The sequence below is a fragment of the Ochotona princeps genome, chromosome X, assembly GCF_030435755.1.
Source record: "Ochotona princeps isolate mOchPri1 chromosome X, mOchPri1.hap1, whole genome shotgun sequence".
NCBI classification, from domain to species: Eukaryota; Metazoa; Chordata; class Mammalia; order Lagomorpha; family Ochotonidae; genus Ochotona; species Ochotona princeps.
The window spans coordinates 3,811,213-3,826,747 of NC_080865.1; the positions used below are offsets into that span (position 1 = coordinate 3,811,213).

The 15,535-nt window shown below is 48.6% G+C and overlaps 1 protein-coding gene across 6 annotated transcripts in view; it reads right to left on the reverse strand.

Annotated features, from left to right (window-relative positions):
• SH3KBP1 (SH3 domain containing kinase binding protein 1) overlaps positions 1-15,535 on the reverse strand; it is a 336,326-nt gene that overhangs the window by 209,753 nt on the left and 111,038 nt on the right. For all 6 annotated transcript variants that reach the window (XM_004597477.2, XM_058658245.1, XM_058658244.1 and 3 more), the window contains one exon: positions 881-1,004. In XM_004597477.2, coding sequence (XP_004597534.2) covers positions 881-1,004 — 124 coding nt within the window. The remainder of the gene's footprint in view (positions 1-880; positions 1,005-15,535) is intronic.

Sequence of the window (15,535 nt, forward strand, 5' to 3'; positions counted from 1 at the left end):
CATCTCAGTAATTCAAAATAGGAAATGTAAGCCGGGACAGCTGGAGGGGGTAACAGAAGAGCCAGGAAGAGAGTGAGCCACCAAGCTGCTTCCAGCTACCATCAACAGGCAGCTCACTGCACAAACACTTATGCTGCCGGGGTTTTATGAAAGATCAGCTGTTCCTTCCTCATGGTTCTGTAAACTGGCCTCCTTTCTCTTGTTCCTAGAACCATTTGCAAGCTACTCCACTTGCTGCTGGTGCCTTCCCCGGCTCGGTGTGTCTCTTTAAGGAAGTCGGACGCCCGTTAGGAGCCGGCTGGCCACTAAGGGACGGCGGAGTGCTCCACACGCACCGGCTGCCCCAGGACAGGCTGAGCAAGGAGGCAACTCCCACAAGCTGAAAACCTGACAATTCGCCTTGAGGTCTCTGAAGAGGGCAAAACAAGGTCCTTTCAGGTCACGTGGCTATCCAGATGTGTTTACACACGTTCTGCCTCGCAACCCCAGGGGCAGGGTCTGTGTTAAGGAGGTCAGCAGCTGGGGAGAGACCCTGACCAAGTTTCCTTAAATTCAGAGTGTTGTGAGGTACACACAGCTCAGGCCTGCTTTATAACACTCGCAATGTTCACCTCTCATCCATCAAGAGACGCAAAAGCAGAAGCTGCAGCCCTAGAGAAGCCATCACTTACAGATGCGGTCCACCTTCCTGTCATCAAAACATGTCATTAGAGCAACTATGCTCAGTCACCTGCTCCGTGTCTGTCCAACACGTGTGCCAAAAGCCCAACATGCACACTGTAGCCACTGCTGCATCAATGCCGAAGTTGACACCGTTCACCTAGAACTCTCCAGTTTGGGGCTGTGCGTGGGGAAGGGGTCTCTTTCTCGTTTGCCATACCTCTCTTGTTGGTTCTTAAAATGGCTTCAGAAGACAGCAAGGAGTTGCCACTGGCTCCTTCGTGCATGGGCTTTTCTGGAGCTCTGTTGGAGAGAGAGTCTTTCTTCATGTCTTTCTTTATTTCCTGTGAGAACAGAAGAAAACAGATTGTAGCTTGACATTTTAGCGTGCCTCCTTGATTATCTTCAGTTTCAGGTTTCTGGAAATGAACTACAGTGAGGTTAACATATTAAACAGGAGGGTTTTTTTCCCACTTGAAGCTATTACAGAAGCACCCAGTACTAGAAAACAGAATAACGTCCAGGATGGTGAGACCACCACACGCCTGTGGCCTGTGCAGGTAACCATCGGGAGAATTAGTGACACAGAAAAGCCACAGGACAGCACCCAGCCACAGCCTGTCCTACTTTCTAAAGAATGATAAGCTTTGCCCAACTAGATCCACCTCCTAAAAAGCCTGCTGACCTCTATTGTTCTCAGCAGGGGTCTAGAAATGATGTCCCCCCCCCCCCATCGTCATTCTACTCACAATTAAACTAAACCCAAAAGAAGAGGATTTAAATTCATTTACAATCGTCAAGTTCCCTTGCTGTTTTAACTCTTGAACAAGAGAACAATTAGGTTGACAGTTAAAATAAAGACTGGCAGTAGACTACAGCCCACAGCTGGTTTTGTACATAAAGTTTCAACGGGACCCACAACTGTGTGCTAAACAGTATTTTAGGCAGCTGCTCTGCTACGGAAGGCAGGCTTGAGCAGCTGTGACAGAGACCAAAGCTTAAAATATCTTCAAAGTTCACTGGCCCCTGCTCTAGGTGGACTCTTTTCTAAGTTCCCTCAATATTTGGCTGTTTAAAACATGATGGCTGGTATAATGTTTCAGAATACCTTAATAATGTTCATAATGCTTTCCCAAAGCAGGTCTAACCCAAAGTGACAGTAACTCGCACAGCACAGGTGTACACACGGGAATTCCCCCCGAAGCAGCACCATGGCCTGTAGACCTATCTGAACCCATGATCACCACCAAAGCGGTCAACGTGGCAGCTCAGGCACTGCATCTGAAGCCTGCCTGGATGGCAGGGCGGACTCGGGAACAAGGGGTGTGCTCCTGACAAAGATTGGAGGGTGAGAAATGAGAACAGGTTCTCTGCCGAACAAGCCCAAGGACGGGAAGTTTGCCGGGCAGCCATGGTTAGGCCTGGACAGGGGGTACGAGAAAACGACAAAAGACTAAAGCTCCCACGGCTACTGCCCACAGCCTCTGACACACCCACGGGCGGCAGGATCCTCTGCTCTCTACAGCAGCTTCGCCCACTCCTCCTCCCGCCTCACCAGGGCCCCGTCAGAAACCAGACACTAAAGCTGACATTTTGCTGGCTTAAGAGTTTCAGCTGGCATCTCAGAGGGCTCTGAGGCAGAGTTCAGACCTATGCCAACACTGGTACCTCTGCACACTGCACAGCACCATGTATGCACACATATGAACATGACTACGCACTTCAGCAGCCCCACTAGTAGCCAGGGGTTCCCGTCGCCTCATGACGGGATGGCATCAGGGGACAATGCACAGACACCGCCTACCTGAGCCCCATGACAGGTGCTCTGTCGGTGCTGCCTGACAGCTGGTTAGGGTTCTAAAAGCAAAGACATTGCACCACAAGTAGGCTCATTTCCCCAACTACTGCTCCTTCGGAGGAAGAAGCCACATGCAAAACCTCGCTTTCCAGGGCAGTGCAGATGCGGCTGTGTGCCCACACAGCATCCAACTCCGCCAAGGAGGGATTCAAGGAGTACAGTGGGCCCCACCTGCGCAGCACTCACTTGGCCCCAATCACCAGGGGCACACACTGGGACTGGGTGAGAGAGAGGGGGCAAATGTCAGAAGGCTGGGGTGGCCACTGGAAAAAGCCTCAGAAGCCAGTCCTCAAGAACGTTCTGCCCCGCCCTCGGCCGGCCCGAAGGCTTGCCAGGCGCAGCAGCTGCTTGGGGAGGACCCACCTGACGGACAGCAGCTGCTGAAAGGCTAAGAGCAGCACCAAGAGGAAGACCAGGCCGTGCATCCCAAATCCCATGCCCCCCAGTGACTGCTATCATTTTAAGATGTGTTGGTTTGTTTATTGGAAGGAATGAGAGAAACCCTTTGTCTACTAGTTTACTCCCCCAATGGCCACAAAGGTGGGCGCTGGGCCAGGCTGAAGCCAGGAACCTGGAACTCCACCCAAGTGCTCCACGGAGGCGGCAGGGCCCACGGACTCGGCTCATCTTCAGCCAGCTTCCCAGGTGCCGTTAGCAGAGAGCTGGATCAGATGCAGAGCAGCCAGGAGTTGAACCAGAGCTCCAATACGGGATAGCAGCATCCCAAATTGGAGCTTAACCCACTATATCACTGCATGAACCTGACTCCCAACAACTGTTTACATTTGCCAGATATAGAAGTAGAATAAAAAGATACAATAAAAATAATATAAAAGTAGAATCAGGGAGGAGACATAACTGAAAATGTATTCTGTATTTGGGGTGGGGGAGGGAATACCAACCAAAGCCAAGGACATGGCAACGAATTCTGCAGGCTAGATGTGGCTCCACCCAGAGGCAGCACACTGCCTCCCACCGGGACCCTCTCACAGCGGGGGTGGCTTCGTTGACACCCCATCATCCACCCACCTACCCAGGCTGGAAAACTCAACACCAAATCAGTCACCCAGCCTGGCTGTATCCACTTCCTTGTTCCCTCTGGTTGTCTCTATTTCCCCTGTATGGGTTTAAGCAAGGGCTTAAAATACAAGATTTCTTCAAAGAAAATATACAAGTGATCTCCAAGCACATGACAGGATGCGCTGCATCATTATTCACACGGGAAATGCAAATCAGAACTACTCAGCTGCAGCCCTCACGCTCCCCAGCGCCCTGTGCCACAAGGCTGGGGGGAGCCTGGAGCCCTCCTCCGTGGCTCGGGGCAGTGCTCGGCGGCGCTTCGACTGCAGAAATCGGCTTTTCAAAACATGACATGTAGAACCCCAGCCAGCAACCCCACTCCTAGGGAGACCGCCCACAGGGTCGGAAGCAAGGATTCAAGCTATCTGCTCTGCTGCAGCACGGCTCACGAGAGGGGACACTGGAAGCAACCCAAGAGCCCAGCGACAGAGGAATGGACAGACAGGATGAGGTATGCCCACACAGGGGGGTACTTGCTGATCTCAAAGGTGAAAAGTTTCACAGCATGCTGCAACACGGATACAACCTAGAGAAAAATCACACTAAGGGAAACTCATCTATGCTTCCCTCAGCAAACATACAACTTCAGTTATAAGAACTGCCTGGTGTAGGCAAATTTATCAATACAGAAAGTAGATTGGAGCTGACCTGGGAAGCTGCTGTTTAATAGTTATAAGGGTTTTGCTCAGGGTCATGGAATAGTTCTAGAAATATAGTGGTAATGGTTATATAACACCTTGAACATAATGCCACTGACTGAACAGTTAAAAATAGTTAAAATGGGCCCAGCGTAGTAGCCTAGTGGCTAAAGTCCTTGCCTTGAACACCCTGGGATCCATATGGACACCCATTCTAATCCTGGCAGCCCCACTGCCTATCCAGCTCCCTGCTTTGGGCCGTCCTGCACCCACGTGGGAGACTCGGAAGAAGCTCTGGCTTCTGATAGGCGCAGCACCGGCTATTGCGGTCACTTGGGGAGTGAATCATCACACAGAAGATCTTCCTCCCTGTCTCTCCTCCTCTCTCTCTATATATATATATATTTGTCTTTGCAATAAAAATAAATAAAATATTAAAAAATCATTAAAATGATAGATTTTACGTGATTTACTTTTGACTACCACAGAAATGGGGGTGGGGGGTGGGGACGCACATGAAACACTGCTAACAGGAGAATGCTCACCATGGGCAACATGCCAGTCTCAGAGCTTCACTGGGCCTGCTACTTTTAATTTGCACAACAGTCCTTTCCACGGGTTTACATGCCAAGATATGGCGAGGTAAACAAATAACCATGACCCACAAGTGAAGTTCAATCTACCTTGGGAGCTGCCCTCGCCACCATTCTTCCCTGAATCATGCCTGCATTTCTGAGTGTCTCCCTGGCGTTCACTGTGTCTGATCCCAGTCCAGCCCCATAGCACCAGGAGGGAGCGTCTGCTCCTGCCACCTCCCTCCCGAAATCTCTAGTTGCTTTCCAAAGACCACAGGCCAAGTTCTTTTATTCAAGAACTTTTCAATCTGTACAGCAAACTACAAATCCCTGCTTCTTGCTTCTGGCTACAAATATCTGACATGAGGAGCTGACCCCATGGTGCCAATGATCACACAGATGGAAGCTGGTCAGGGGGAACTTCTTGGACAACACCTGATGATCGCACAATCCTGATGTCATGGAGCTCTAGCAATAGGCTCCAGAAACAGGCGATGAAGCCAACAGCAGGACACGCTTCCACTGGCAATGCCTTAGGTAAGGTACTGTGCTTCAGTGGACTTTCTCACTGGGTCCTCACAGTAACACTGTTAGAAAAAAAATTGATCTTGCCATATATCGAATTTTACACGTCATTAGAATGAGACACCATCAAAGATGATGCAAGACCAGAAAAAAAAAGACACAGAGCAAGCAAGGAGCAGAGTTGGTCATGAGACCAAACCGGACCTCCTAGCTAGCACTCACTGGTACCTCACCTCCCAAGAACCAGTGGTCTGCTTATAGACAGGAGGGAGGTGAGACCCATTCCATCTGTATCTCCACTGGGAACTTAACGTCCCTCCATGCTGAAAGAATGTGATTGCGTCACCCAGAGGCCCCAAGAAACTAAGGCCTAAATCTGTGAAGCCCACACAGAAGAGCTGCGGAGAGGCGACAGAGGCACTCGGAGCCGAGCGCAGGTGCCTGCAGCCACACACCCGGGCTCCCCATGGGCTGATGCAGATGTCCCGGGTCTCGGCTGAACACCTGGCCCATGTTTTTAGCCACTGGCTGAGAACGTGGGCCCTGCTATGCTGGTGGTAGATGGCAGACCAGGATTCTGGATCATGGGAAGGCACATGAATGCCCACCTACACACATACAAATCAGCAATGATTTTAGCTAAGGACAGGATGGACTTGACAGAAGATAATATTAGTAAACCACTCTAGAAGGCAAAGGAAATTCAGCTTTTCTTTATGTCAAATTGGATGCCTTAACAATGGGAACTCATCATGTACTGTGAAACTGGGGCCATCAACAAGAATCAATGCTTCAATGACTCTTGAGTTGTGTCCCAAGGACTACATAAAAGAAGGAAGAGAACTCACACCATTCCAAAAAGAAACACACCAAGCAAAGTCCAGGCTGGCTCTCCCACACACAGAGGCTCAAAAACCTCAATAATGCCAGTCTAGCAAAAATGCTCTAAGACGCATTTAGTGGCCTGCAAACAGCAGGCCTGCTGGGCAGTCACAGGATGTGCATGCGACAGGAGCTAACAGAGAAGCTGAGTTGTCTGGATGTGACTGGCTGCTGAGCCACGTCACTACGTCCTTCTTGCCCTTGCTCTCCAGCCATCACATGCTACAAGTACAGGTGCTGGGGGTGGGCTGACTCTTAATGTCCTCAAAGTACTTGGCCCATCTCAAACCAAACTACCATACACTTAAACACCAACAAAGGTCCACTTTGTGGCAGGGGCACCTTCCCTCCTCTAGGCCTTTATGTTTTCCACCAACCATGATACAGGTCAATGCACACGTTTTGCAATAAATGTAGAGAAAGATGCTATGAGCCGGGGGGTGGTACAGAAGCAGTCCTGACATCCTGACATCCGTGAGTGAGCTCCGATTAGCAAATACTAATGGGGAGTGATGAGAGGGAGCCTGTCGGGAGGGTCACAGCACTCTGTAATTTACACAGGTGTACACGTACTACAAGCCCTGACTAGGACTTCTGAGAACTCTGTACTATACTGTATACTAAATCAATGAAAAAGATCAACTCATATGCTTAAGCCAAGAAGACAGATTCTTTTTAGTAGAAACGTGTTATATTTTGTGTTAGAAGACCAAAAACATGAACAGCCAGTACTTGAGAATTTTAATGTTCATCTCAGGAAGCGGAACATTTCCGGGATGAACACTTAGATGAGGGGGGGTTGCGATGTGCCGGATGCAGCCTAGGCAGCGGCTGGACCCAAGGAATCTCCTCTCATTTACACAGCTGAATAAACCTGCCTCTGCCCGGGTGTCCTTGTCCTCCCTCTATACACAGGGCACACAGAGCAGATTGGTGCCACGGCCACCAGGGGGAGCTCAGCACCACCCTGATCAGCTGGGAACACTGGTCCTGGCACTTGTGTCTGTACTCCAGGTGGGGAGTGAGTGCGGCTGGCGAAGGGCAGGAGCAGGTGGGACAGGCAGACATTCTTTCTCCCCACGCCTCTCCTCAGCCCTGGCCTAACCACCTCTGGAGGGAAGGCATCCTTGGGAGTCCCTCCTGTCTGTGCTGCCTCAGCTGTATACCTTGGACAACCACTTTGCAAAATTGCCACTGGCAGGAGATAAGAGGAAAATCACTAAAAGCATACCGTGATCCCCATGCCAGAGGGAGCATGCGGCTGCCCCACAGGGGGAATATCGGCCTGGCCCCAGCCACCAGGCGGAAGGCAAAGCTGAGGAGTAGCCCCCAGCACGTGCGTGACGGGCACTGCTGTGTGCAGCATTTGGCTATCTTCACAACAGACTACTATGCCTCAGAACACAAGGGAACTTCAGTTGCACCTGGGAGATTCTGCTTCTTATTCCTATATATACTCAGTGTGTGTGTGTATGTGTGTGTGTGTGTGTGTGTGTCTGAAAGCAAATTTCCATGCTATCAAACCACAAAATGTACCAACTTCATTAGTAAGGATGTAAAAGTGGATTCTACACACCACACACAATGAAGCAGAGTTGATAAGGCAGACTGGTGGAACCACAGATTTTGTTATATGCTTGAAATACTTTCAATTTCCCTAAAAAAAAAATCACATTCTTAAACCATGTTGGCATCTGCCCCAAGAAGAGCTTTCTTTACATTTACAAAAGTTGCTGCCACAGACAGAGGTATGCCGACATATAACCACACCAACAACATTTTTGTTCCAGTGCTAGCAAGGACACTGTTTTTGTAAAAACGTGACAGGATGCCTACCATAACGCTTTGTTGTCAGCCATCCACTACATACTCGCAGGATCATTCATTTGCAGTACGGTCTGCCAAGAACCACTGATACCATGAGCAGGGAGGCAGGGGAGCAGGGACATGCAAACCAGACCAAGAAGTTCTTGCCGGGCAGGGTGGGAACAAACCGTGCCCAGAGGAGAGCAGCACTGGCCACTGAGGAGAGCAGCCCCTTTTGCAGCTGGGAGAGAAGCTTACCGCCCCGGGTGACAGCCTGAGCTCTGTCCATGCCCTGCCACACATCTGAGCCACTGGATCAGAGGGGCATGCTTTAGTGGGTGCCTAACAAATATTTACCGAGTGACCAGCTGAACCGTGTTACAGGCAAGGTAACTGTCTACAGACGGGGAAGGAGTATTTTCATCTCAGCCCAAAGCTGCAAGACCATGATGATCTGCGTCAGTCCTACAAGGACCGAGTGCAAAGTCACAAGACCCCTAACAAATTCTCACCTCACAAGACACACTCCAGGCTTCTGGGCAGCAGGAACACGGCCACAGTAAGAGCAAGCATTCAGTATCTCACTTTATTTCTCAAAAATGCATCATTTCTTAAGATTTTTAAAATTCTTATTGGAAAGGCAGACCCACAGAAAAAGGCAAGACAGAAAAACATCTTCCATCTGCTGGTTCACTCCCCAAATGGCCACAACAGCCAGAGCTGAGCCGATGCAAAGCCAGGAGCCAGGAGCTTCTTCTGGGTCTCCCATGTGGGTACAGGGTCCCAAGGCTTTGGAGCACCCTCTCCTGCTTTCCCAGGCCACAGGCAGGGAGCTGGATGGGAAGTGGGGCAGCCAGGACAGGAACTAACGCCCATACGGGATGCCAGCACTCGCAGCAAGATTAGCCAATTATCGCACCAGCCCCCCGCCGAAAGCAGTATTTCTTTGTTTTACTGGAAATATTAGATATTCAACATGGATCAGTTACTTGAAATCAAAAACTTTAAATGCACTAGAAGAAAATCAGGAAAACGTTTTTACAATCTCAGAAAGAGACAAACAATAGGACACTGTGACACAGAATGAGGATGCCACAAAAGACAGGACTGATGGATTGCAGAAAACCATCAATACAAGCACAGGAGGGGAAGAATCGTCAACAAAGGGCAGCGATGCCTACTGCACAGAGAGCACGGCCAAAGACAAAAACCCCCATGCAAGTGACTCAAGGCTGTGAAAAGAAGCTTAACCAAACTCCTAAGGGAAATGCAAAGCGCTGCAGACGCACTGCACAGTGGCGGTGCGGCACGCTCCCCGCAGGGCTCCCGAGGCCCGCTGGCAGCAGCTAGAGCGCAGCCCTGACCTGTGAGCCTGAGCACGGCCGCCCAATGCCTGTGCCCTCGCACAGTGCCTGGCACACAGCTGCTATCTGCTCAAAGAATGAGAGAGGCTTGGGCACAGCAGGCGCTTATCCCTGCAGAGGCTGACAGGCTCAAGAGGAAGAAGATAATTTTCAACTACAATGAGATATCTGTCAGAGAAACAACAATCCAAAAATGGATACTATCGTTTTTGGCAAGGGGGCAGGGAGAGGGCCTCTGATGCTTTCTAGGGAGCAGAAACCAAGCTAGCAGTCGGCACAATCTCTGTGGGAAGCAATGCGGCAATCATCCATCACAAATTTAAATGCCTGTGCTTTTTGACTCAGTATTTCCACTTCTAGGAATTTAAACTACAGACATACTTGCACATGTGCAAAATGGCATATGTGCCAGATTAACTGTCATGACATTGCTTAAGTTAGCAAAGGACCCAAAGAGCCTAACCACGTGGCAGTGCAGAACTGGCTGGGAATGAACACAAATTCGAATCATGCAACTCTCTCGGCGAAGGGAGCTCTTGTCTGCACCGATAAGCACACTGCCAAGACATGCTGCTAGCGCGTTTGTAAGTGTAAGAATGTTCGGTAGCATCTGGGTGAATGTGTGTGCCTGCCTCACTGTGGAACTCAGAAGACACACACAATGAACCGGCAACTCGGGCTCCCCTGCGGGAAGGGACCAATGCGGCTGAGGGGCAGGGCAAGCAGATACTAGTTTCAACTGATACCATAATCCAAGTGTGTGTACTACTTCCTAATCATTAGTCTTGACTGTACAGCTATTAGTTGTTTGCTTTAACAAACAAAGCAGACATTGCGCTCAAATAAGAGTTTGGCTCTATCGTGTCCACTGCTGGCTTGAAATGCTCACATCGACAGTGACATCCACAGACAGAGCTCCAGACACTCTCCTGCCTGTGCAGCTCATCAGCGGGGAGACAGGAAAGTTAAGCTTTCATGCCAGACCCAGTAATCAATTATTTTTTTCTAATTAAATTCTATAAAACTCAGATTCTGGAAATATAACTAATGGCATGGTAACAATGAAGAGAAACAAAATACAGAAGAAAATAATCTTAACTGTTATTTACAGTCGTGCTGTAGGCAAAATTCAGTTTGCTTCAGTGTCCAGAGTGAAGGTTACAGAAGCTAAACAGTTTGAATTTGGTTAATTAGTTACATAATCTCAAACTGAATTCCGTATCTACTTGCCCCAGCCTCTTTTAAGGAAACTTTACAATACTTCTGGCATCAATCCAGCCCACGGAGCAGGGCTTCCCAAACACAGAAGCTGCTGGAGCGCACGTCAGGTGAAGCTCACGGTCAGCCTTAGAGGTCCTTAGAGGTCCAACAGCCACATCCGCTGTGGTCGATGGCTTTGCTGATGCCTGGGACCGTGCTCCTGCGGCCCTAGTTGGAGTTCGTGTTACAGCAGCTTCCGTGCCTCGCACAGTGATAACAAGTCCCTCCATCTGTCCCTCAGGCACTCTGCAACAGGATCTCTCCCACATCCTCCAGCATCCTCCGACCCCTTCATCGGTGAATGTGAGTCATGGTCATTCTTAGCAGATACTCGGATATCTGCGATCTGCCATACCTAAAGGAAAGCACTGTGCACATCTAACGCAATGCTTGTTTTTAGCCACATTTGCTTCTAAGACTAATAATCTAATGAAGAAAGTTAGATGCACTAGGATCTTTCCGACAAAAAGAAACTGGATGTGCTGTCAATTTCCCTAGGTCTTTTAATACAGCAATCAATCGCATTTACAAAGAGAATATCTTGAGCACAGTGCTATTCACAGGTTCACAGCCACACTGATGGGACCACTACTGTCTGTGACAGATGGGAAAGTGGGTCTCAAGAGGGGACAAGCCCACAGGCAAGACGTGACTGGCACTCCTAGCAGCTGCGCCAGCTCCTGTCCATGCAACATGTGTGCTCCCCTAAGGTTGCTCTGCTCTTCTTCCAGGAATTTCCATTGCCAAGAGGAGGGACAAAGAAACCAACTCTAGTATCAACTTTCAGCAGCAACAGATCTGAAAGCCAATGATTTGCAAGTCACTCCCCAATACAGAAATTCTTGAAAATTTACCAACAACAAGCACCTGTTTACTGGCTGTTGAAAGAATGTTTAGATACATATCTATCCAAGATAGGGCCATTGTCAAAAAGAAACTGTTCCAAGCTTGTGACTAAGCAATGCCATTTCATGCTCCTTTCCTGATTAAAGCTTTCAGACAGCTGGGCATTTTCACTTCTCAGAGCTGTAGGGAGCAAGGCAAATTTGCACACAGCAACTCCAAGATCATTAATCTAAGGAAAGCATGTGCCAACAGACTCCTGGATTTTATATTGTTTCAGTAGAGGAAAGGAGGGGCAGGTTAATGTAATTACCCCGTCTGTGGTCACCTGACTGCAGTTTACAAAAAGATCAAATATTCCAGCAATAGCACTCCTAGGAATATATCCAGAACGCTTGTTTTATGAGAAACCAACATGCACTCCTATGCTCATAGCAGCACAATCAGTAATTGCAAAAACATGGAAGCAACCAAAATGCCCATCAACAGAGGATTGGATAAGAAAGCTATGGTTCATCTACTCCATGGAATACTACTCAGCTATTAAAAAAAACAAAATGCAGTTCTTTGTGGCCAAATGGGCCAAACTGGAAACCATAATGCTAAGGGAAATGAGCCAATCCCAAAAGGTTAAATACCACATGTTTGCCTTAATTTAAGATGATATGATGTTATGTATATCATGTTATGTATGTTATATGTTGTGTATAAACTAAAATTGAAATGTCGATGAGGTGGTCACAGAAGGTGGTTAAGAACTCGCATTTATTTTTAACATATTGGTTACTCATTACTATGTCAATTAATTCCATAATGATGTAAATTTTTGCTGATGGTATGTTGGAGCTTTCAATTGATCGGGATGATACTCCGCTGGCTCTGTCTTCAGACCAGAGAGGGTATACCTAAGAAGCCGTTGGACTTGACTCGACAATAAGATGCTGGACTCTATGTTTGGTATATGCTTGCAATGGGGGAATCTCAACTGAACTTGAACTGTGGTTATGCAAAAAGGTGGAGGAATCCACCATGGTGGGAGGGTTTGGGAAGGGGTGGGGAGAACCCAAGTACCTATGTGACTGTGTCACATAATACAATGTAATTAATGAATAAAAAAAAGAAAAAAACCAAAAAGATCAAATGCTAAAGTGTACAATCAGCAGCAAGAAAGGCACCGCACGTCACAAGAGGAGGAGGGAAGGAGATGTGGACGTGGCTGCAAAGCAAATACTGCTGCAATAAAAATACTCACGCTGAGCTTCTAGGAGTGACAGGCAGAGCATTTTAATCATCACAACGAGCTCTGAGGAGAACTATAAATCAATCCATCGCTCCACTGTCTAATGTGCACGCATGCATGCACACGCAAATCTGTGTGCACATACGGAAGTACACAGTCAATAAGTTGCGAAGATACTTTTGGAAAAAATGGCTATTGCTGAAGGTGTTGGGAACCAGACTCTAGGGGGCACCCAGAACTAGACTTGCCCTGCAGCCCTGAACATGCACTTGGCAGTAACTACTCTAGCCCTGCTACTGTTCTCTCCAGTAACATACAGTAGGGCTTGCAAAGGCAACAGGCAGGCGCTGTCAGCCGATGCTTCGGTTCAAGTTCTGGTTTTGATACTGCTGAGTAACCGTTGGTGATCAGTTTTGGCATAAAATCAGATGTTATGATATTTGGACGATCAAATACAATCTTGCGACTGAAGGACAGCTGGGTATTAAAGGGAAACACTTCCCAGTATAAAACTCTTAGGTGCTCGCGCTTGAAGAACTCTCGAGAAATTTACTTACAAGCACTCTATCTAAAGATGCTCCTGCAGGGTGTATTCTACCAAACGAAAGGAACCAAGCAAGAAAAGGCAGGCTATGGGATGCAGGACCCAGGGCAGCGAGCGCGAGACGGGAGAAGGGAGAAAAGCAGATGGGAGTAGTGTGAAGCCACAAGGCACAGCTGGCAGGGGTGGGGATGGGAGAGGACAGGATGGGCGAAAAGGGAGGAGAAAGGAAAGAAAGCATATTTTCTTAAAGATTTCATTTTATTTTTATTGGAAAGTCAGACACACAGAGAGGACAAGAGACAGAGAGGAAGATCCTCTGTCCACTGATTCACTCCCCAAGAGGCCGCAACAGCCAGAGCTGAGCCAATCCAAAGCCAGAAGCCCGGAGTCTTCTGGATCTCCTATACGGGTACAGGGTCCCAAAGCCTTGGGCCGTCCTCGACTGCTTTCCCAGGCCACAGGCAGGGAGCTGGATGGGAAGTGGAGCTGCTGGGATTAGAACCGGCGCCCATATGGGATCCCGGCATATTCAAGGCAAGGACTTTAGGTGCTAGTCTACTGAACTGCGCCCTGGAAAGAAAGTGTTAAGAGGTACTTCATAGCACTGAGAAGCTTTGGATGTCCTAGAATAACTCAACATGTGAGACAGAACTACCAGTATTATCTCTAGGGGGGGAAACTCATATGAGGAAATTAATTACGGTATATTCTTGCCTCAGCAGTGAACAGCAGCATGGTTTTAGGAATGAAAACATCAAGTACAGACTAAACGAAAACTTGAGACACAGTTACATTGTCAGGCCCAGTATGGGAGGTGGGGGGCACAGGTGAGTAAGCTAAACTCAATCCCTGTAACACTAATAGACAATGTACAGAAATGATGAACCAAGAGACGGCCATGCCTGAATACCGCTCAGCACAGCAGTGAGTGCTGCAAGCAACCACTACAACTAGACAAGGCGGAGTGGACAAAGTAAGGACCTTAGCTACTAGGCTACTGCACTGGGCCCAGAAGTTTCTAATCTTTACATGGTAAATGCTTCAGTCTTTCGTCTTACATAGTGTTACATTTGTGACATGCCTGCAAAGGTCTTCTCCACTCAAAAAAATTTTAACGAGACAAAATATCCCATTCACCCTGAGAATTTTATGGCAAATATCAGGTATATTATTGGAAGGCCTCTGACTATACCTGCTCCTTCCCCAGAGAAGAAAGCAGCATGTCAAAGTCCAGTTTAGAAGAACTCATTATATAAATCACAAAGCCTTAATTCCAGGAACCTGGTTTCTACAACTGATGTTTGGTGATGATTAAATATTTCAGAGCGGAAAACTGCCCGTTGACAGTGGCCAGCACAGTCATCTCTTCATCCGTGCATGGAAGTACACATTTTTAATTAACTCACTAATTAAAGAGAAGTAATGGGGAAAAGAGGCTAATAAGCCAGAAATTAATTTGGTCATTTCTTTCTCAAAATAAACTGCCTACCTTGTATAGTGCTCCAGACCCACATCTGCGCGACCAAGAGGCCCGCCCGAGACCTGGAAGCACACCCGCCCTCACTCTCCTGACGCCTGGCGACAGAGCCAGGGCCCCTACAGGACGCTAAACCCTCAAAGCCATTCTCTCTGCTCGGCCTCGCATGGAAAACAAGCCGAGGGTTTCTAAAAACCTCTTGCCTAGATGTAGCACTGTGCTTTGCACAGCCAGGCGGAGCAGTAACGGAATTAAAGAGAGGCCTTCTGAGCGCCACGCTGCAAGCGTTCAGCCACGGGGCCCTCGGTGTACCACACAGTACCCCCAGAGACAGGATTCAAGATGCCTGGTGTGCCCTAGGGCCTCGCCAATGGGCAAGGTGGAATTCTGAGTGGAGTGGACACATACGCCAGTTCTTACCACGTGATGACCTTGAACAAGGTGCTGACCTTTCTCAGACAAATCATCCTGAGAGTAGGTTCTTATCACTGCTGCAACCAACCACTAAACCTTGGTGACATAAAATATCAGTTAATATGTCACAGCTCTTGAGGTCCAGAGTCTAAAACCTGCCTCACTGAGCTGACGTCGAAGCAGCGGGGCTTAGGGGAGGCGGCCGCTTGCCTTCTCCGGCCTCGGAGGAACCTGTCGTGGGCCCTTTCGCCATGTCCTCAGGCCAGCATCAGCCAAAAGCAACCACCTCTCCCAGGCGCCCGCTCTGATGTCCGTGCCCACCGCCACCGCCTCCAGCCTCCACGCCTCCTCCTTCCCAAATACACAGTT